General features: G+C 41.9%; 1 protein-coding gene across 2 annotated transcripts; it reads left to right on the top strand.

Annotated features, from left to right (window-relative positions):
• The first annotated feature begins 237 nt into the window (after positions 1-237).
• On the top strand, positions 238-16,862 carry HTATSF1 (HIV-1 Tat specific factor 1). 2 transcript variants are annotated; one of them, XM_040999727.1, is made up of 10 exons: positions 238-392; positions 637-831; positions 2,433-2,613; positions 3,364-3,411; positions 3,859-4,013; positions 6,245-6,408; positions 7,675-7,774; positions 13,057-13,146; positions 13,789-13,926; positions 14,748-16,862. In XM_040999727.1, the coding sequence occupies exons 2-10, from the start codon at positions 646-648 to the stop codon at positions 15,891-15,893; spliced, it is 2,208 nt and encodes a 735-aa protein (XP_040855661.1). In that variant the 5' UTR covers positions 238-392; positions 637-645; the 3' UTR covers positions 15,894-16,862. The 2 variants fall into 2 exon arrangements, with proteins under 2 accessions (XP_040855661.1, XP_040855662.1); XM_040999728.1 differs by lacking the exon at positions 238-392 and having other exon boundaries at positions 486-831.
• The last annotated feature ends 5,137 nt before the right edge of the window (positions 16,863-21,999 follow it).

The following is a 21,999-nucleotide window of genomic DNA, read 5'->3' as shown; positions in this document are numbered from 1 at the left end:
ACCTGCCGAAGACCCACGGCGCCTAAGGAAGCTTCTGGGTTGCCTTGCCCCGGCGGACGTCATCCCGCCTCGGGGGAGGGGCCTGGTGGTCGTCGCCGAGCGACAGCAGCGCATTCCGCGGCGCCCCGCCCCCCGGACCCCGCGCCGCGGGCCCGCGTCGGCGCCTTTGCACGCCACGGTAGGCGTGTCGGCGCGGCCCGTGACGTCAGGGCCGGCTCACAATGGCCACAGCGTCAGTCTGAAGAGGGTTCTGTTTGAAGTCATTTCCTGGCGTTGCCGCGAGAAGCTGCAGTCGTCTCTCCGACTCGAGCGGCGGCTGCGGCGGCGCGCCTGCGCGCTCTCGCCGCGCCTTGGACCGAGCGGCGGCGCCGGGGCCCGGCGCTCCGAGCCAGGTGGGCGGCGGCGGGTGCGAGCGGTGCGCGCGCGCAGTGGGCGGCGGGCGGGCGGGCTGGCGCGCGGAGCTGGGGGCTGCGCGGCCGCGAGCCGTCTGGACTTCCCGGGGACTGCTGGGGCGCCGAGGGGGAGGCGGGCCTGGGGGCGGCGGAGCGGGAGCTGAGCTCGGGCGACCTTCTCAGAGCCTCTCTGCGGCGTCGTTTCGGCCTCTCGGCTCGCCTGAACCCCCCGCGTCTGGGCTAGGTAGGAAACATGAGCGGAAACAAGTTGGGTGCGAATGAGGAGTTTGATGAGCAGTTGCGAATGCAAGAATTGTACGGAGACACCAAGGACGGTGACACTCGGGGCGATCTCGGCGGAGAACCCGATTCTCTGGGGCAGCAGGCGGCCGACACCCCGTACGAGTGGGACCTGGACAAGAAGGCTTGGTTCCCCAAGGTAAGCGGGAGGAGCGGGAGGCGCGGGAGGCGCGGGAGGCGCGGGCGCCGTTGCGGGGCCGCTCTCGGAGCTCGGCTCCTGCGTTGTCTCTGCTCGCTCCCTGCTCCTCACCTCTCTGGGTGGTGACGCTTGTTTTTGTTGTGTCTCTTGCAGCGCTGATGTGTGAGGGAACACACATCTTTCAGATGAGGTCTTCCCTGCCTTTCTGTGCCTTGTTCATTTGGTTTGGGAAGGTCACTCTTGGTTGTTGCATTGCCCACTGCTTTTTACGGCAAAGAGGAAAAACACAAAAAGAAAACGTAGTAGCTGGTCGGTCTCAGTAGCTGTGGCCTCACTTGTCCTAGGGATTCAGATGTTGCGTACTGTACTACTGTACAAAAAAATAGAGCCTCTCTGTTTACAGAAAGTTGCTGTTTACATATCTTACATTGAATGAACTTTGCTTGCTCCCTGCTTGCTCTGCCTCTTGAATTCGTGGTTAGGCACGTGTGCTGGAACCTGATAGCCACAGGGCTGCGAGCAGAGATGTACAGATCTTAGCTGGAGATCTGTGCACGCCACCTTGGAATGCTTCGAAATTGTTACGTGTTTTCTTCAGCTCGGGATGACCATAAAGAGTGAAACTTGGTTCTGTGAACTTTGAGTAAAAGTATTCTGTTAATCCAAGTCTCCTTTGAAGGCAGGAAAGGCCACTGCTGGCATGGCAGGACACGAGATGCAGGACACGACGGGGCTCCAGCATAGGACTGGACAGATCTTTTTCTCAATTCTTCACTTCTACTTTTATTTCCCACTTCGTATGTGTATAAATTCAAATCCTTCCATATTGTATTTGTGCCAGTTGAGGCAGATTGCGCTCCTTCGGCTTCCCGAATACATTTAGAGGAGTCTGATAGTAGATGGTGTGCATTTCCACCTTTTCTGTGTTATTGCAGCCCTTATCTCTTCAGACTCACTTTTCTCCTTGCAGTGAGTGCTGGGTCTGGATGGGCGGGGGAACGGAGCTGCTTTTCCCTCGTCCCCTCCCCCTCCCCCAGAGTAGCCTGAGTGGGACTGGTTAGGTTGGTTCTTACACTATATGATGTGATTTTATTACTGATAGATTTTAAATGATCATTTAGCTTTGTAATTATTCCTCATTTTTTTCAATGCCAAATCACATTTGCATTCAGTGTGTTCTTTGCAGTCACATGTGTGTTTCTATACAGCAAAAAAAAAAAAAATGGATTGTGTAGAATAGAATAGAAGGTTAGTTTACGGTTGGGCTTTTTTTCCTGTTGTATTTCCTTGTATTTTCTTTGTTATATACATTTGTAGCCTTAGTCATGTGGACTGTGGAGAGGTAGTAATTTGCAAATTAATCAACTAGAAAAGGTACCAAAATAATTTTAAAAGCTTTAATTGTACTGCAGACTTTCATTGATAATTTAAGTACTTGTATCAGATGACTATTCTTGCATTTACAGTTTTATTAAGAAAAACTACAGTTGTTATCCACGCAAACATTTTAGTGGGAAGCTGTGCAACCATATGACATAATTTGAACCTTAAGGGTGGAAATAACTGAATGTGTGTGTGCGTGTGCTGAATTTCTTGGTTAGATCACCGAAGATTTCATTGCTACGTATCAAGCCAATTATGGCTTCTCAAATGATGGCGCATCTACTTCTACTGCAAACACACAAGACGGCAGCGCCAGGCCTGTGGAGGACCCTGTGCAAAGAAAAACCCCTGAACCCACTGACTCCAGAAAGAAGGGAGAGAAAAGAAAGTCCGAACCAGGTAAATGGTTCTAAGTCGTGGAAACATGAATGTGAAAAAATAAAAACGTGAAGGTGTACATGGGTAGTTGTTTTTACAATTCTAATAGTTTTGAAAGAATAGTGAGATTTTTTTCCCCCTTAAGGTAGTGGCAGGCACCTAACTTCCTGATTTGATTAGTTCACATCACTAATGTGTATGTTGGAAAATTGCACTACAGCCCATAAAAATGTGCAGCAGGGGGTAGGTATTGTGGTATAGTGGGTTAAGCTGCTGTAGGGAACTCTGAATCCAATGTCAGAGCTCTGGTTTGAGTCATGGCTCCTTGGCTTATGATTCAGATTCCTGCTACCGTATCCTGGGAGGTAGCAGGCGATGGCTCAACTGCTTGGGACCCTGCTACTCGGTGTGGGAGACTGGGTGGAGTTCTGGGCTCCTGGCTTCAGCCTGCCCCACCTTGGATGCCGTGAGCAAGATGAGAGCAAAACAGCAGGTAGAAGATCTCTACCTGTCTTAAAAGTAGATTTAGAAAAAGTCTACAAAACACGTGTTAATGAAGAATTTAAAGAATAGTCAACAAAGTAAACAGGTCGTCTCTTTTCAGGCAAGACTGAATCTGCCCAAAGATTCAAATACTTTAAAAGCTAGGTAGTGCTTTGAGTTAGTATGTCTTTTTCTTCTCAGGATAAGAGAAAGTTCCTGTTTCTAGACTGCCACTGTATGACTGCTAGATTTTCTTGTGCATTATGTATTCTGTTTCCTTTTTTTTAGGATGGTTTCATGTTGAAGAAGACCGAAATACAAATGTATACGTGTCTGGTTCGTACACCTTGATCACTGAGATTTTTTTACAAAGGCATTTTTAGTCTTGTGTGTTTAAAGTTCATTTCTTGATTTCTTGCATTTTTTTTTTTGCTGTTGTTCAGCTGTATATATTAGTTAGGAGTATTATGCTTACTTATTACTGAGCTAAGAAAAATTAGGTGTGTATCATTTTCATGCTGTCTCTTCTCCCTGCTTTAACTAAACTTACGGAAGCTTACTCCTGCAGCTTTAGTGAAGTCTGTGCAAAGCATAACTTTAATGCATGTTTGCATACACAGAAAATGTGAAACTTTCTCAGTTCTGTCAATGTGAGCTGTTTATACATTGAGGAAATCAACATAGCACTCACTTTAGATTTCGAACTGGTAGAATGCCAGCTAGCGCTCATGTTTATTATAGATCCCTTTAGGAATTTACGAAAAAGCTTTCTTGATATTACAGGTTTGCCTCCAGACATTACTGTCGATGAATTTATACAGCTTATGTCCAAGTTTGGCATTATAATGAGAGACCCTCAGACAGAAGAATTCAAGGTGAAACTTTACAAAGATAATCAAGGAAATCTTAAAGGAGATGGGCTTTGCTGTTACTTGAAGGTGAGTTAGTGTGTCTCAATTTTCACCTCCGGAACCAGGACTAAAATCTTTTATAGATAATTAACGAGAAACAAGACTGTTAAGTGTTCAAAACTGGAGATGAGGAAATTTCACATGTGATCTTGTCAGGATTGATGGAACAGATGAGAGGAAGATGCTTAATGGAGAAATGATTCTGTTAAACTGCACTGCAGCCATCATCCATGCTTTTAGGATGATGCACCAAGTCTAAGAACATACAGACTTACATCCCAAAAAGCCAGGGTGAGAAAGCTCTTGTTACAAAGTCAGGATGTGCAAGCTTTTGTTAAGCACTATCTTGGAGGAAACTAGCAGTCTCTAGGGTTGGTTTTTCTGTGTTAATTAAAGTTCAAGAAATTCAAAAGGGAAAAGCAACATAGCCAGTGAACAAAGGGCGAGAGGAGGAGATAGCGTTGGGGTTAGTGGAGGCCTTTTTGTCCTTGGCTCCTGGTAAGTCTCTTGTTCACTGACACTCTCAGCTCCCTCAGTGCCTATATGTATCCCATTGGTATGTAAGGTTATTTACTTGTTTTAAGATAATATGTTATCAGTGTAAAATATAAGTGTGTAACTGATTGACTTCTTTTATATTAAAAAAATGCCCTTGGAGAAAGGCTTTTTCTTGATGTACCTAATCGATTCAGAATTTTATTTGAAAATTCGAGAAAAAAAGTCAGTGTCACTTTATTTACCTGCATCCAGCAAATACTAGCCTGGTACCTGTTTTTATAAAGTCTTACTGGAACATAGCCACTTTCTTTCAATTACATGTTTGTTTGTGGTTGTTTTTTTGTTTTATTGGCAAAAGCTGAGCGGTTGCAGTACAGACCTCATGGCCCATCAAACCTAAAATATTTGTAAAAGGACTTTTCTGACCCTTGAATTGGACCATAAATGAGATGGTAATTTTTAATGGGCAAGAGAAAGGAATGTTATTCACAGAAATGTATAGAACTCCATGTGATCATTGTATGATAAATTACGTGGGAGAAAGGTCAATGACAAAGGCAGCCATCCTCTGGAGCATCTGCCACCTTAGGAACCTGTGACATGCATTATAACAGGGTACAAAAGAAATGACTCTATTGTTGACATGCGCATGGTCATAGCACCTGAGTTAATTACAGTAAAATGGAAGAGGGGAAGCAGCAGACGCCACACTGTGTGGTGAGTGTGCGGTGTTCTGGCAGGATGAGCAGAGAGCAGGATAGGCTGACAGCTTTTGGGGAGCTTGGTTTTTGAGCTGGGTCTTACACGTGACGGTTTAAGGAACATAGTAATTTTTGGAAGGTAGTCTTGTAAAGTTCAAATCTAAGAAAATTTGAGCCTTTTACAGATTCTTTAAGGATTGTCTTAAAAATCTCTGTGTAGATTTTAAAGAGAGTATGATTGGATATTTAAGTTTTTTAAGCCAAAAAAAATGAAGTTTTGAGAAACCGTGTGTGTGTAGTTATGTACATATGAAAATTTAGGATTGTCAAACCGGTAATTGAGTTCCAGAAAAATTTATTCCACCAAAATGAATTCTGTGTGGTGCAAGCTTCTGAGTTGAGTTGTCCTTTTGTATTTCCCTTGGATCTTTGATGAGTGTGTAAGGTTGCTAACTACTTCCTCTGTAAACTACCCAGAATCCATAAACCTATTGAGTGTGTAAGCTGTTAATTACCTTGCTTCTCAGTATCTTAGAGACCCACATTTTATTTGGTGAAAGAAAGTTAAAAGTTTGGCTATACTATTCCCAATAGTTTAGTCCTCTTTTCTTTTAAATAGGGGTGTTACAGGATTTTGAAAACTGAGTGCACACTAGATATCATTCAAGTCCGCTTGCCTGGTTCTACAGGTGAGAAAATGGAGCACCAGGAGGCAAAGCCCAGTGAGAATAGAATTCATCGGTTACCTGCAAGGTGCCCATCCTTAGCCTGCCCAAGCATTATTTTAATTTTGTCAAGAAACCTAAAACAATGGGAATACTTTCACAGGTGAAGAAGTTGGGGCTCAGGGAACTTGAACAAGTTACCCAAGTTCACGTAGCTGGTTAGGGACAGCTATGTCATAAGTACAGGTTTTCCTGATTTGCATTCCAAAGTTCTTTATCACTAAAAGGTAATTTTCTTTAAGTGTTTATTGTTTGTATAGTCATCAGTCATTAAAATCCCTTGAAGTTTTACTTCAGTTAACTTATGAATTGCGTTTGTTGTACATTTGTAAAGAGAGAATCTGTGGAACTTGCATTGAAACTTTTGGATGAAGATGAAATTAGAGGCTACAAATTGCATGTCGAGGTGGCGAAGTTCCAGCTAAAGGGCGAATATGATGCCTCAAAGAAGAAGAAGAAGTGCAAAGACTATAAGAAGAAGTTGTCTCTGCAACAAAAGTTTGTCTTTCCTTTCCTTTTTGAAGAGTTTCATGCAAATGCTCTAGAGTATTTTGATAATAGCTACCTGGTTTTGTTCCATCAGATTATGTGTACAAACTGTTTCTAAAGAATTTTGTTAGATCGTCTAGAACCTTCAGAAGCTTATGAGCTTATAAAAATGGGATGATTTGGCAGCAGTGGGGTTTTTAGGTAAAATAGTTTAGATTTAAATACCAGGATCATTAGTTCATTTTACATGAGCAGCTAAATTTTTATAGAAAAGTTTGTTAGTAGGACTAGAATTAGAAACGATAAGTTTTATCATTTTTAATATATAAAATGCCAAACTTCTATGAATCAGTTTAAACTTCCTGAAATATGCTAGTTTTAGGAAATAAGTTAAAATATTTTTATAGTAAATGCTAATGACTTTTTAAAAGATTTATTTATTTTTATTGGAAAGGCAGATATACAGAGAGAAAGAGATACAGAAAGATGTTCCATCCACTGGTTCACTCCCTAAGTGACCACAGTGGCCGGAGCTGAGCCAATCTGAAGCCAGAAGTCAGGAGCTTCTTCTGGTCTCCCACGTGGGTACAGGGTCCCAAGGCTTTGGGCCATCCTCGACTGCTTTCCCAGGTCTCAAGCAGGGAGCTGGATGAGAAGTAGAGCAGCAAGGACACAAATCAATGCCCATATGGGATCCCGGTGCATACAAGGCAAGAAATCGGCCATTAGGCCATTGCGCTGGGCCCAGTACTAGTGATTTTAACACTTGTAACACTATGCTCAAATTAATAAGATGAGCATAAAAGCAGTTGTGATGTTTCATACTTTTTGCAAGAGTAGCTAATATGGGTACCTACAAATTTTACGAACTCAGTAAAAGTTAATATTTATGACAAAATGCCTAAAAATCAATCACTACAATTTAAAAGTGTTTCTTCTGTATATTGTTCTTGAGAATAATAAGTAATTAACAATCAGAAATTTTCAAGGAGTCTCATTGGAATTTTTATATAATTAGTTTCCCTGAAAAAAAAAAATATATATATATATATATAATCTGGAGATTTTAGACAAGTCCATTTTCCCTTGTTCAATATTTTTATTTCACAAAGTTCTCTGAATGGAGCTATAGCTAAAATATATACTTTTGTTTTGTTTAGAATCAGGTATTTGTGATTATTAAATACTCAAGAAGTGATAATATTAACAAATCATGTTTTTTTTCTCTCCGAGTTGAATAAAATTCAGTTTCTTGTTACTGCTTCATTGCATTAGGCAATTGGATTGGAGACCTGAGAGGAGAGCTGGACCATCTAGGATGCGCCACGAACGAGTCGTCATCATCAAGAACATGTTCCATCCTATGGATTTTGAGGTAGGAAGTGGTCATCGTACTGAGAGAAATGTTCTTGCAAAGGAGCTTACAGCTTGCTTTGCGTCAGTGTTGGTATTTCTCATCCTGCCTGCCTGTGTTTTATATATGATAGGAAAGTGGAGGTAGAAATCAGTCTTAAGTTTTAGGATTTCCCTTTTTTAAATTTAGTAATCCTTGAATTGTAATCCAGGTAGAACGTATAATATGTGTCCTTTGGGGATTGGCTTATTTCATGGAGCATAATGGTCCCCAATTGGGACAGTTTTGTTGCAAATGGTAGAATTTCATTCCAAAAAGAGACATCTTTAGGTTAAAAATAATAAAAACATCATGCTGCATAATTAACACAGGGTTCTGGTAATCTGGGCAGGAGAGAAAGCAAGCACCTCACGTCTTCAGCCCTAATGTTTTGTTCAATGCTTACTGCTGGAATTTCCTGTTCATTTCTTGTTGAATGACTAAAGTGGGTGATGGCAGTGAGGATCCCTGGCATTTACTCAGCCCTGCCCTGCTCAGCCTTGGGATAGGATGAATTCCCACATTGGCTGCTTTGGGCTTGTTTCTGTCTTGTGGTTTAGGGTTTATATGAGCATCTGCGTTGGTAATTGAAATTGCAGCAGTACGCGTGGTGAGGTGGATGTCTGTGGCTGTTGATGTTGGGCATCATCCACTTGCATTTCCTTATCCTATCTAGGTTGTCTTTGCTGAGGACAACTTCTGTGAAATTGTGGACTGTAACCCTAATACACGTTCTGCACCACTGGTCTACCTTCTCTAGCAACCTGGCTATCCAGCACCTTCTATCTCCATGCCCAGGGTGTACACATGAAGTGAGATGGGGCCCTTCAGCTGCAGTAGGGCTAGTGCTGTGGGTCCTGTCCTGCAGGAGCACTCTGATCTTTCATTCATTCTCCCACCCTCACTAGTCTGTGATGCTGATGTATATTATTATAATGTTTATGGTCTGCTGCATACTTACTGCCTTGTACTAGAACTCTGCCAGGGCCTGTAACTTTCACTTCTTTCGGTCCTTTGCTCCTTCAGCAATATCAAACTGCATCGTCTCTTATCTCCTACACTGTGAAGGAACTTCTAGGGTCATTATTTATATCAGCATGGTGTACAAATGCATCTTCCTTGGTGTCATTCCTGTGGATTAAACCATATCCATTTGTGATGACCTTGTCTGCACCATCAAGTGCCGACAGTGTCAGGCTGCCAGGACCACTGCTTGCTCTACACTACCCAACGGTGGCAGGCTTGGTTTCGATAGCACTGAGGGTAGGAGTGACGGGCAGCTGCTGGTTCTCAGCCTTTTGAAAGCTCTGAGTGGTGGTCATGGCGATGAGGTCCAGCCATGGCAGCCGTGGTGACCAGGTGGGTGGCTAGGCTGAGGCTGCTCAGAGCTCTCTGGGGTCTTGCTCTTTGCTTCAGCTACTGATCAAACTGCTGCCTTGGCCGTTGACCTGTCTTATTTGAATCTGTCTATCACCATAGGTTGGTTGACTTAGCTTTTCTTAGTTTAACAAATACTCTTTCCCCACAAAAACTGATATTGATTTTACCTTGACCTCTACAAATTCCCTCCAGTGAATATTTTACAAAGTGGAAGTTTCAGGCTTCCAAATCCTGATTGTTTAGTGTAAACGTTAGAGTTACAAAGTCTTTTTTTGACCCTGCTTTGTTTGTTTCATTTCCCTTATTGGCGGTCGGTTTGGTCGGTTTTGCCTCCTTTCCGTTTTGCCTCCTTTAGGAGTCCCTGGACTCCAGGAGAGCCAGGACTTTGCCTGCCTTGTTTACTGTTGCACTCCCAGTGCTTTGTCTGCATTTATTAATAGGCTGGCAATATCCTATGAAGAGTAATTGGAACACTGGTAAGATGAAACCCCTGTTACTTACACACCAGGGTTTTTTCATTCACCCAGTGGTTAAAACATTTTCTCTTCATCATCTTTGCCAGTAGAGGCAGGTTTGCTTTTCCGGTGTTTATGTCACAAAGGGCTTCATAGATGATGAACAGAGATGCTTGCAGGCATCATTCTTGTTACCCCACTTGCCTGGGACCGTGTTGTTCCATTACCTTGACAAGAGCCCGTTAACACTAGGGCACATGTACCAGGGTAGACCTGCTCTGTGCAGCATGGTAGACTAGCCATTTGTGAGCATTTGGATATCAGCTAATTTAAATTTAGCAAAATGAGCAATTCAGTTCCCAGTTACATTACCACATGTGGCTAGTAGTGACCATATTGAATAATGCAGATGTATGATAATTGTGTGATCACACAGAGTTCTAGAGTTCTGTTGGATGATACTGGGTTTAGATACTGTTGGCTTTCAATGAAGTGTTGGTAGGACAACTTGACATGTTTTGGGGAAGTATTTGAAGATGTCATGAGAACTCATAGAACACCCATTAGCATTGAGCCTTTGGGTGGAAAACAGAAGCTTATTTTGCAGTTCACTCTGAGATATCAAAGGAAATCAGAGTTTGGGAGATTGACTTATTATTCCAAACAGCATACCTGAAAATACTCTTTAGTGTCAGAGTATAACAATGAAGGCTAATGCTTGTGACTTCTAGGAGATCTTTAGTATTCAATGAAAAGCCTTATTTCAACAGACATTACCTGGAGCTACAGAATGAAAATTTAGATGTAGAGGTGGATTTCTCAGTGTTTATAACAGTACTATCCAATGGAAAAATAATGTGATCCAGGTATATATGTTAAGCTTTTTATAGCAACAAAAAATCAACATGAAACCAGAGAAATTAATTTTAAAGGTCAATTTTATTTAAACCCAGTATATCCAAAACATTAATTATTTTGACATGTAATGAATATAAAAATATTAATGTGTTATGTTACATTTCTCTTTTTCCTCTTGGCACTGAACCTTAAAAATCTTACAGAACATCTTAATTTTGATTAGCTACATTTTAGGTGCTTGGTAACTGTGTGTGTGGCTACTGGCTACGAATTTGGCCAGCATAAATTTAGATTGGAAAAACACAAGAAATGTGTGGTTTATTTTTTCCAGGGATAAACAAAACAATACCCTGAAAAAAAATCTTCAGAATTGACTGCTGAGGGCTTTGATATCTGGGGCTGGGAATGGGCCTGGTGCTGAATTCTGGAGATTCCCCTGCTGGACCACAGCTCCCACTATTGAGTGTGAGAGCTGGGGCTGTGGGCAGACAGTTGTGGGCAAGGCTACAGCACCCATCAGCAACTTGTGGGCAGGGTCTGGGGGCGGATCACGTTGGGCTAGGCTCCAACACCCACTGACACTTGAGAGAGCCAGAGTGATCGTGGGACAGGCCAGGCTAGGTCATGGAACCTACCAGTCACACGAGAGTTGGGTCTTAGGGTGGAACAGGCTGGGCTAGGCTCTAGCACACATTAGTGAGAGCCAGAATCAGTGTGGGCCAGGAGGGTAGGTCACAGTACCCACCGATGGGTGCCAGGATTAGGGGCTGGCCATGTCAGTCTGGGTAGCAGCATCCACTGGCACACACAAGATCCAGAGCTAGGAACAGGCCTGATAGGGAAACTTGGGGACCTCCACTGCTAGGCTTCAGCTTCCACTGGTGAGTGAAATAGCTGTGGCTGGAAGCAGGGCAGACCATTTTGGGCTGCAGCACCATTGACGTATGTGTAAGCCTGGTCTGGGGAGTGGACAGGGCAAGGTCAGTACCTGGGGATATGACAGCCAGCTCAGTTAGGCCAGTAGAAGAGATAGGGGATGGAATGTTGAAAATGTTGGGCCACTCTCTTGGCTAGGCTTGGCAGCGTGTTCCTGGGAGTGTGGATGCACAAAGTAGACTTTGTGAGCCAATAGACCTTGGGAAGATTTTTTTCAACCCTGGTGCAACAAAACAAACCACGTCTCAGAATTCTCAAAACCCTTGCAGTCACATACTCGGAGTGCTCTGGCTACGTCAGGGTCTCTAAGGTGTCATCAAATGACTGCCTTCTATCCCAGCGTGGCGATAAGGAGTGGCCTCCTCCCCTTCCACCCTTGCGGACACAGGAAAAAACCTAAACTTTTGACCCAGGAAAATTTCCTGCCTACCTATACCCTCCCCACCCTAATCTGAGGCCCACATGGGTGTACATCTCTCGCAACTATATTAACAATATTAAAATAAAAATAAAAATTTTAAAAATTCCCTCCTTCAAAATTATATTTGTAAATGAAGAAATCCAGTCTGTTCAGTGTAATTTCAGAAGCCTCAGGTTTGTGCAAATGAGTAAGATCTGACCTATTTTTAATTTTGAATCTGAGTTGAGTAACTGCCTATCAGTTTTTGCATTTTGAGAGAACTTTAGGGAAGGATACCATTTTTTTAAATAGTTTTTTGCATGGCTTCTTCAGTTGGTAAGAAAAATAAAAATCCTCTGTAGGAAAAATAGATGAAGTGGTGCCCACAACATCCAAGTTGACTTTCGTAGAAATTCATAGGTGGAGATCTTCCTTGTCTACGTCTGCTGTGTAAAGAGTCATGTGATGGTGTCACTTTTTCTGTCTTTTTCATGCGTGGAGGCCTAGAGAGAGAGGTGTTTATTTCTACAGGGAATCTTTCATCCTTTTGTTGTTACGGGGAAGAAAGTATACCCGACTTTAAGACCACCAGAAGCAGCCTGAAGGTTCTTAGTACAGTTGTTTTACACTCATGCAAGAAAGCAACAAGAATGTGTATTGATTGTTGTGTGTTTAACACTGGGTATGTGCAATTCTCTTGTAATATGGTGAGAGAGTAGAGGATCAGAACTCCTTATACTTTTTAGCCTGTGATTAAAACAGACTCCTAGAAGCATGAAAAACTGATTATTGAACCCTTGGTTAATGAAAAGGCTATGTGTCTGTATTCTAAGATTTCTGTTAGTGGGGATCTGTCCAAACATAAGACTCTTATCACTGCCTTTATGAGGGCCATGGAGAGCATGGGAACTAGTAAGTCTCTGACTTAGGGTCCACGTTTCTGCTGCCATCACAGTTTGGAATTGCCATTCATACTTGTTTTTCCATTACCGTGGCATACCCCTTCTGCTGTCTGCCATATTTGTCTGTTCCTTCTGTTTGAAAGCAGAGCATACTGCAGTGATAACAATGGCTATAGTAGTCCAGCGTCATTTGATTTTATTTTTATGACATCCAAACAAGCGAATCATACTTAGGTAAACCCTTTTTTATTTGTTAGAGTAAGAAATTTTTCAGGATTTATAGTAAAAAAAGAAGGGGAGCAAAAGCTAATTTTAATCATTTTATTGTTGTAGGATGATCCATTGGTGTTGAATGAGATCAGAGAAGACCTTCGAGTGGAGTGTTCCAAGTTTGGACAAATTAAGAAGCTCCTTCTCTTTGATGTAAGTTCATGAACTAGATAAGTGAATCGTAAAGCAAGTTCTTCCCTCTGAATAGGTGATAATTGGACATTTGGATGCTCATGAACTTTAGATGGATGTTTCTATATAAAAGGTCTGCTTTACGTTTCCCTTTTGCACCCTTTTTGTACTTCCAAAATTAAGGCACAGTAATGAAGAGTTAGTGTTGTTTGCATAGTGCAGGATAGGTTGCATGTTAACTCATTTTGATTGTCACAACTCTTTGAAGTAGATAGCTACTGTTCTACCCATTTTATGGATGTGGAGACTAAAACTTTAGAGATTGAGCACCCTGCCCCAGGTCATTCAGCTGTAACCTGAAGAGCCAGGATTTCATTGCAGGGCTGTGTGCCTTCAGAGTTGACACTGTTAACAGTTCCATATTGTTGCCTTTCATGAGGCAGTGTTGTCAGCAAAAACATTTCCAAGGACATTTCTTGGTTCTCGCTGGGTGAGACTGAGCTAAAGGAGTGGCTGGCTGGGGCAGAAGGGAAGGAAGCTAGTCAGAAAGTTGTTGAGCTTAAAGGAACAGAGAGAACACTGTTCCTTACCTATCCTGTCAAATGCATTTCTGTGTTTTACCTTTTTATTTTATCATTTGTTCCTTTTTCTTTGTGTTTCTAGCGGCACCCAGACGGCGTAGCCTCTGTGTCCTTTAGAGATCCGGAGGAAGCTGATTATTGTATTCAGACACTTGATGGAAGGTGGTTTGGTGGCCGTCAGATCACTGCTGAAGCATGGGATGGGACTACAGATTATCAGGTAAATTCTGCTACTAAGGTCCCATACTTCTCAGCCATCACCAACAAATAATAACAGAACAACTCTTTATATTTAAGTTCTGGGTTCAGTTTAACCTGTTTAGTGTTGGAATACTTATTTTAAATACTACTTTCTATTCAGAGGTTTGGGAGAGAAATGTTTCAGGTTTCCCATTTATGAGTCTGCACTTTTGAGGCTGGCTTTGGTATAGTGATATGACAGCCAAAATGTTTGTGTCCTTTATATGTTGTAAAATACAGATGGAGCTAAAATGTGAGCTTTTTAAAAGATGAGACTTTTTTTTCTGTACTGTTTGACATTTATTTAAATGGTCTTATTTATGGTTAACTGTGACAAATCAAGATGTAAAGGGTTTTTTTCTTTTTAACTAATTGATTAGTTTGACAGGAAGTGAGAGATCTCCCATCCTCTGGTTCACTCCCCAAGTGACCTCAGTAGCCAAGGCCAGGCCAAAGCCAGGAGCCAGGAAGTACAGTTGGGTTTTCCCTGTGAGTTGTAGGAACTCTAGTACTTAGGCTCTCATCTTAATGCCTCCCAGGGTGAATATTAGCAGAGAAGTAGAAACAGAGCTAGGACTTGTTCCAGGCTGGGGTTGGCATGCCAAAGGGCATCTCAACATACTGTATTGCAACATATGCCCCAAGTTGCAAAGTTTTAGAAAATTGAAGGAGTAATTCTTTCAATTTCCTGAGAAGAGATATCGTAACATTGTGGTACTCTGATTAATATTTAGAAATTCTCAGATGTTATTTCTTTTTGTCTAAAAGGTGATTTTAATGACTGTTTCTCATTATCTGCAGGTGGAGGAGACCTCCAGAGAAAGGGAGGAAAGGCTGAGAGGATGGGAAGCATTCCTTAATGCCCCAGAGGCCAACAGAGGCCTTCAGCGATCTAATTCAGTTGTTGCATCAGATGGGGCAGGGCCTTCTAGAGTAAGGCATTTTTCAGAGCACCCTGGCACATCTCAGATGAATGTGGAAGAATCCGCAACCAAAATGGCACTTGAAGAGCCTATTGATGAAAAGTTCGAGAAGACAGAAGATGGGGGAGGATTTGAAGAAGATGCTGCTGAAAATGATGCTAATGGAGGTGGCCCTGGAAAAGAAGCCGAAGATGACGGCGAGAGCAGCCCAGAGAGAGAGAGTGAAGAAGGCAGTCCTGTACAGGAGAGGGGAGAGAGTAGTCCCAAAAATGAGTTGAGGGAGAATGGGCCCAAAAGAGAATCTCAGGAGGGATTCAGAAATGCTGATGAAGAGAAGAGCGCTGTGAAGGAGCCTGAGGAAGACGAGCCTCGTGAAGATTCTGAAGAAGATGATGACTCAGAGAAGGAATCTGAGGAAGATCAGTCGGAAGAGCACTCCCAAGATGGCTCTGAAAAAGAGTTAGGTGGCAGTGGTGTTGAAAGAAATTTTGACGAAGAGGGCTCTGATCAGGAGTTTCATGAAAATGTTCCCTACAGTGAGTTAGAAGAAAACGACACAGACCGGTCAGATTTTGATGAGGGCTCTGAAAGAGTGTTAGGTGAGGATGGGTCTGAGAGAGAGTGTGAAGATTCAGAAGAAAAGGAAGAAGAAGAGCCGTATGAGAAAGTTTTTGATGATGAGTCCGATGAAAAAGAGGATGAAGAAGTAGATGGAAAGGAGCCTGAAGATGCTGATACAAAGGAGGGAGAAACCAATGCAGATGGAAAGTTCTTTGAAGATTCTGATGAGAAGGAAGAGGATGAAGATACAGATGTGAAGGGAGATGGTGGTGTAGAAGACAAGTTATTTGAAGATGATGATTCCAATGAGAAGTTATTTGATGACGAGAACTCCAATGAGAAGTTCTTTGACGATTCTGATGAGAAGGGGACTTTGGGTGGTTTTGAGAATGTTAAGGAAGAAGGGCCCCTGTCCACCGGCAGTAGCTTTGTGCTCAGTAGTGATGAAGATGATGATATTTGATCTCTTAAATTGGCTTCTTTGGGAGAGTCTGTCATCTCCATCTGCCTGTGCTTCAGGGTCATTACTGCTAGTGTTACTTGAACACATGCATAGTGATAGGATGCCATCAAATTAATGCGTTAAAGTTTTTTCATCGTTACCTGTGCCTAATAATTTTAAATATGTTCCTTGGCTGTTCAGTTCCATCCTCACGATGCAAGCAAACTGGATACTTGTCCCTTTGTCAGATTTGTTAAATGCATGCAGAATAATATTTTTAAAAGTATTCTGATTGAAGTTTGTGATATTAAAAAATAAGAATAAATTGATATTATGCAAAAACAAAATATTGTGCTTTGAGTTAAATTGTATTTTTAGTTCTGGCTATTGTTTCATTCACAGTAAAGGTTGATTTCTTTTTTTCTAAAAACTAAAATCCCACAGGAGTCTGACTTTCATCTTGTGTTATCATTTATGTCCTCATTTTTTTCCTGTAAGCTGGAACCTGTTGCTAAGCCCATGAAGGAAATAACACTTTGTAGTATTTTTCTTGCCCATTCTGCCCAGTTTCTAGCCTTTTGTCATTAAAATTAATTGTTAGATGTGCACATATGGTCTTATTGAAAATATAGGGAAGGGGATTGGAATTCTCCCCCCTGCTGTTCCTTAGCCCGTTGAGTTCCTTAAGAAGTCTATGGAAATTTGGAAACTTCTCGCTGGGAAGATGCATACATACACACAGCAGAGTGGCTTGCTGTTTGCCGAGGTTCGTGGATCCTGAGTGAAAGAATATCTGTCCTGTACATTTCAGCTTGCTTTTCCCTTTGTTTTAAAATCACAGTGCCTAGTGTTATATACAAAGTTGTGTAGTCCCAATGAACTTGTGGATTTTTCTTCATTATACTTTCCAAAATTCAGAATTGTTGTTTTTATTGCTAATGTGCTCAGCAGTACTGTAGAAAATAAATTGCATCAGTGCTGTTTCATCAAGTCTTTATAAGTGTAATCATTATCCTCTGTAGACAGAAAAAGGAACCCTGTTCTTCAAGATAATTTGTCTTAAGATTTTTACCTGTTGTCTAGGGGTTACAATCTTGAAGATGATACCAGGGATGTTAAATTACATGGAGAATTAGCAAACCAAAATGGTGTTCCTCCTAAAGATAAACAGGAAGCATTTACCAAATCAATATATGCACAGCGGTCGGGACACATGGCCCTGTAATGTAAGATCACTATAAGGGAGGCAGTTCAGTTTACATTAAAATATGTACTTTTGAAAGTCCAGAATCAATCAAAAGAAGGTAACGGGTACATGTAGTCTGCTAAGTTATTAACCCTCGTTTAGTAAAGACTCCAGCGTTAGGGTATGGGAAATACATTAATGATGTAATGCTGCATTATCTAAAAGCATGATGCACACTGGCATATTAACCATGCGAGAGAGAGAGGCTCTTCATAAAGGTTGATCTCTTCCCCTGCTCTTTAATTTGGTTGATATTAAACAGTCCTGTTCTTTTAATAAACACTGGAAGAAGGCACAAACAACTATAAAGTGGCAAATGTGATGATAGAAATTTACAAAGTTGTAAAGCAAAGCCGCATTATTAGTAATTATTAATTAGGTTTTATTGATACTGAAAACAAACAAAATAGTATTACAAAGGCAAATTGAGGCAGAAGTGAATTCTATGCTCAAAACTTAGGTGACAATTTTAAATTTGATGCTTGCTAGGCTATTTACAGAGAATACTGAAAACTACATTCAGCCATAAATTGATGAAACGTGACTTCCCTGGGCACGTTGTATGAGAACCAATGTAAATTTCATATTTGGTCTTAACAATATTACTGAAAGGTTGAAATAATTATTTTGTTGACACAAACTTCAAAAAGACAAAATGCTAATTATTGTGAAATATGTATTTTCCTGTCGGGTAGCGACACTTGGCTCTTGGCACCCTCAGAGTCCAACGGCCCATTTGGATGCCACTGCCTTTTCCTTTTCTGAGTGTAATCTATTTCCCTGATGTAAATTATTTGGTCATTTCTCAGGTTTGGAGAAAAAGTAGAAATTAGCCATTATGTGTTTTGCAAATAATAAGTTGAATCACAATTTTTTAGAAAGCCAACCATTTTTGTGTAATGCAAAGAAGTGGTCTTAATTAGTTTAAAGAAAACCATGGCTTAAACTGTGAGAGCCTTGTGAATTTGCCCCTCAGGAATGTTGTCAGTATATATTTTCTAAAGATTTATTTATTTATTTTTTTGTAAAGTCAGATATACAGAGAGGAGAAGAGACAGAGGAAGATCTGTCCCCAAGTGACCACAGTGGCCTGAGCTGAACCAATCTGAAGCCAGGAGCCAGGAACTTCTTCCAGATTTCCCACATGGGTGCAGGGTCCCAAGGCTTTGGGCCGTCCTCGACTGCTTTCCCAGGCCACAAGCAGGGAGCTGGATGGGAAGTGGGGCTGATTGATATTAGAACCAGTGCCCATATGGGATCCTGGTGGGTTCAAGGTGAGGACTTTAGCCACTAGGCTACTGTGCCGGGCCCATCAGTATATTTTTAAAATATTTATTTGTTCAAACAGTAGAATTACAGAGAAATCTTCCATCAGCTGGTTTATTCTCCCAAAAGAGTGCAATGATTTGGGCTAGATTAAACTGAAACCAGGAGCCAGAAAATCCAGTTTGGTCTCCCATGTGGGTGATAGGGGCCCAAGCTCTTGGGCCATCTTCTGCTTTCCCAGGCATTTTGTCTGGGGCCTGAGTTGGAAAGGAAGCATCTAGAACTCGAACCAAACTGGCAGTCTGATATGGGTTGCTGATATCAGAGATGGTGGCTTAACCAATGCACCGCAACCAAGCCCGTATTGCCAATATTCTTATGATTTTCTGTAGAATTTCAGATACAAACTTTATGCAATTTTTAGACCCTTACTTTAGTTCATTTCAAATCAGCTCTTTTAGGGCCAGCATTGTGATTCACTGTTAATGTGCCTGGAAAGGGGGCTGTAGATGGTCCAATTACTGGACCCCTGCGACCCATGTGGGAGATAGGAAGAAGCTTCTGACTCTTCTGCCCAGTCAGCTGTCCGTTGTGGCCATTTGGGGGCTGAACCAATGGATAGAGGATCTCTCTCCACTTCTTCCCCTCTTTCACTCTGCTTTTCAAATAAATATGAACCTGCAAGAGAAATTTGAAAGTCAGTTGGCTCAAAAGATGTGTGCTTCTTATCACACTATGTTATGTGACTAGATTTGTTTAGATAAGTAAAACATTTTCTAATGTAAAAAGATAAACACTCCTTTCTAAAATCACAAATATTGCAAATAGCCGAAATCTTAAATGCCATTTGGCATAAGATGTGCCTGCTTAAGAAAAATATTTCATCATCTAAAGTTTACATTTGTTTGTTTGGAATCCTACGGGTTTATTTTACCACGGTTTTGGAAACAAGAAAATACAGATATTATGGTAGTCAAGATGTGCCACCATCTGAATGCGTAAATACTGTCTTGTGTTCGTATGTGAATTGCCGACAGCACGTGAAGGCTGTGACAGTGAGATGCATTGTTTGTTCAGCCCAGGCTACATTACAGAAAGCTAGGACAGCAGGAGCAGTACATAGATGGATTTTTTGCTGGCAGTCTTTTATTTTGCGCTTCTACTTGGTTTATGCTGAAAACGGTGATTATAATATGAGAAGTCATGCTCAGAATGGAACATGTCAGAAAAGATGTCTATTTCTTTGAAAGGCAGAGAGACAGAGTTGGGTACTCCATCTGCTGGTTCACTTCCCAAAGGCCTGCAACAGCAAGGGTTGGGCCAGGCTGAATCCAGGAGCCAGGAATTTCATCCGGATCTGCTGCAGGAGGCCCTGTTCCATGGATGGTAGAGGCCCAAGTAACTGGGCCATTATCTTTTGTCTTGCCAGGTGCGTTACCAGCATGCTGGATGGGAACTGGAGTAGCCAGGACTTGAATGGTGCTCAGATGGAATGCCAATGACTTGAGTGGCAGCTTAACTTGCTATACTACAATACTGGTCCCCAGCATAAAATGTATTTTTCACTTGCATTTTTTCCAGGCTTATCCTAGAAGTTAGGCTTAAACATTGTTTGTAAACCTGCAGCATCTTAATATGGAAATTTCCATATTCAACCAAACATATATGTCTGAGTTTAATATTTTAAAATGTGATTATCTGGATCTCTTCTAAGGCAAGTTCGTTCATACTGCCTCTTAAATTAAAAACGCATCAGATTGAGTTTTTATGGGATTCATAAGAAATTAGATTAGGAATAACGACAATGTGTACAGTGCTTCTGGTAATCACCTTCCTGGGAACCTTGATCGGTCTCACTGACATACTGGTATGGGTACTGTATTCACAGTCATCCTAAAATCTGCATAGTTTGGTTCGGTCACTTAGCAAATCCATATTGGGCTAGTGTGTGCCCAGTAATATGCTGGATGAAATGCAACAACGAACAATACAAGCATGGATTCTCTTGCAACGGTAGTTGCAATGTCTGTATTGAAACATACAGCCTAAAACCAAAGTGACCTTGACCCAGAAAGAACACTTCTGGATCCTGGACTAGGACAGGCACATAGGCAGTAAAAATGTGTTACGTGGATTCACTTGTCCTTTGCAGACACTGGCAACTTCCCACCCTTCACGGGAGGCAGTTTGTTGGCTACACCAGTACCTTGTCATCAGTCTTCCCCCCTCCTCTTACCACCTCAGCCCAACTGTGCAAACCAGAAAATCTGGTTTTTGATAGCCAAAGCCTGTCGGCCCTAACTCATATCTAGAAGCTGAGCACTTTCCCCGTCTCCACTGCCACCACCCTGGTACAAGCCACCATTACCTCTGATTTGCTTGCCTGGAAGCACTTCCCAGCTCATTGCCATGTTGTCCTATTTCAAGAAAAATGTTTAAACATAATCTCATTTGAAAGGCAGAGTGGCTAAGAAAGGACGGACCAAGATCTTCCATCTGCTGGTTCACTCTCTAAATGTCAACAATGGCTTGGTCTGAGTCATACTGAAGTCTGGAGCCTGACACGCTAGCTGGCTACCCCATATACACAACAGGGGCTCAGGCACTTGGGTCATTGTCTATTACCCTGCCAGCCACATTTACAGGATTGAAGAACAGCAGCTGGAACTCAAACCAGTGCTCCAGTACGTGATGCTGAAGTTGCAGTTAGTGTCTTAGGCACCACAATGCTTGTCTCCCAAGAATATTTTTACAGAACAGCCAAGGGCATTAAAAATTATCAGTGCCCCACATGTCCTGATAGCTTTTTTGTTAAAGTGCTCTAATAGTGCATAGAATAAACTCTAAACTCTGCACTAGGGTTTCTCAGAATAGTCTTGAAACATCTTGCTCTAGCCTGACTGTAAATTCATCTCAGAACTCTCCCTTGCCCATCACTGTTCAGTGGCACAGGTAGTTCAGTTTCTCTTGCCTACCCCAGGACCTTTGCACATGCCTAGGATAATCTTCAACCAAGTGGGATTTTTCTCATCCTTTAGACTGGTTAAAACCACCTGCTTAGAAATCCTGATCATCCTCTGTATCAGCAGGAACCGATCGCTTCTCCCTACCCAAATATTCTTTGCTGCTATTACTATTGAGCTTTCCTCAGTGCAATTATTATATTCATACTTTCATATGTGTTCCTTGTCCATCCACCCCATGTCCTGCCATGCTAGCAGCATGGGAACTCTGAACAATCAGGGCTTTTTCCAGGTCTCCACCCTATCTCCAGTGCCTCGAATGATGAGTGGCACAAAAAATGCAAGCAAATAATTTTCTCAGCATTGTAAAGTGTCATCCTCAAAGTGCTTCTGTTAGGAGTTTCACATTTTTAGAAGAATGTGAAAAACTTCAAGTAGGTCAAGGGAAGAGGAGCAACAAGAGTTATTTATCTTTGAAACCAATGAGATAAGATTTGGAGAACATAAGACACAGTTCGTTATCATTTGGGGACACATTATTAATTTCATTGTAGTCCTTTCTTCCGATAGTGAAGGGAATTGGAGTTGAAGGATGGGAAAAGGCCTTGCTGAGATCTTAGGGGTCCTAAAAATTTATGGAAAATGCATATTA

Source organism: Ochotona curzoniae, unplaced genomic scaffold, assembly GCF_017591425.1.
Source record: "Ochotona curzoniae isolate NIBS_2020 unplaced genomic scaffold, NIBS_Ocur_1.0 scaffold_1852, whole genome shotgun sequence".
Lineage (NCBI taxonomy): Eukaryota > Metazoa > Chordata > Mammalia > Lagomorpha > Ochotonidae > Ochotona > Ochotona curzoniae.
The sequence above is the reverse complement of the archived record's forward strand: the minus strand, read 5'-3'. Positions and strand labels throughout refer to the sequence as shown.

Coding starts and splice junctions, on each gene's coding strand:
- HTATSF1 (XM_040999727.1), top strand. CDS start 646: ATGAGCGGAAACAAGTTGGGTGCGAATGAGGAGTTTGATGAGCAGTTG. Junction 4,014..6,244: donor GGCTTTGCTGTTACTTGAAG/GTGAGTTAGTGT, acceptor ACATTTGTAAAG/AGAGAATCTGTGGAACTTGC. Junction 6,409..7,674: donor AAGTTGTCTCTGCAACAAAA/GTTTGTCTTTCC, acceptor TCATTGCATTAG/GCAATTGGATTGGAGACCTG.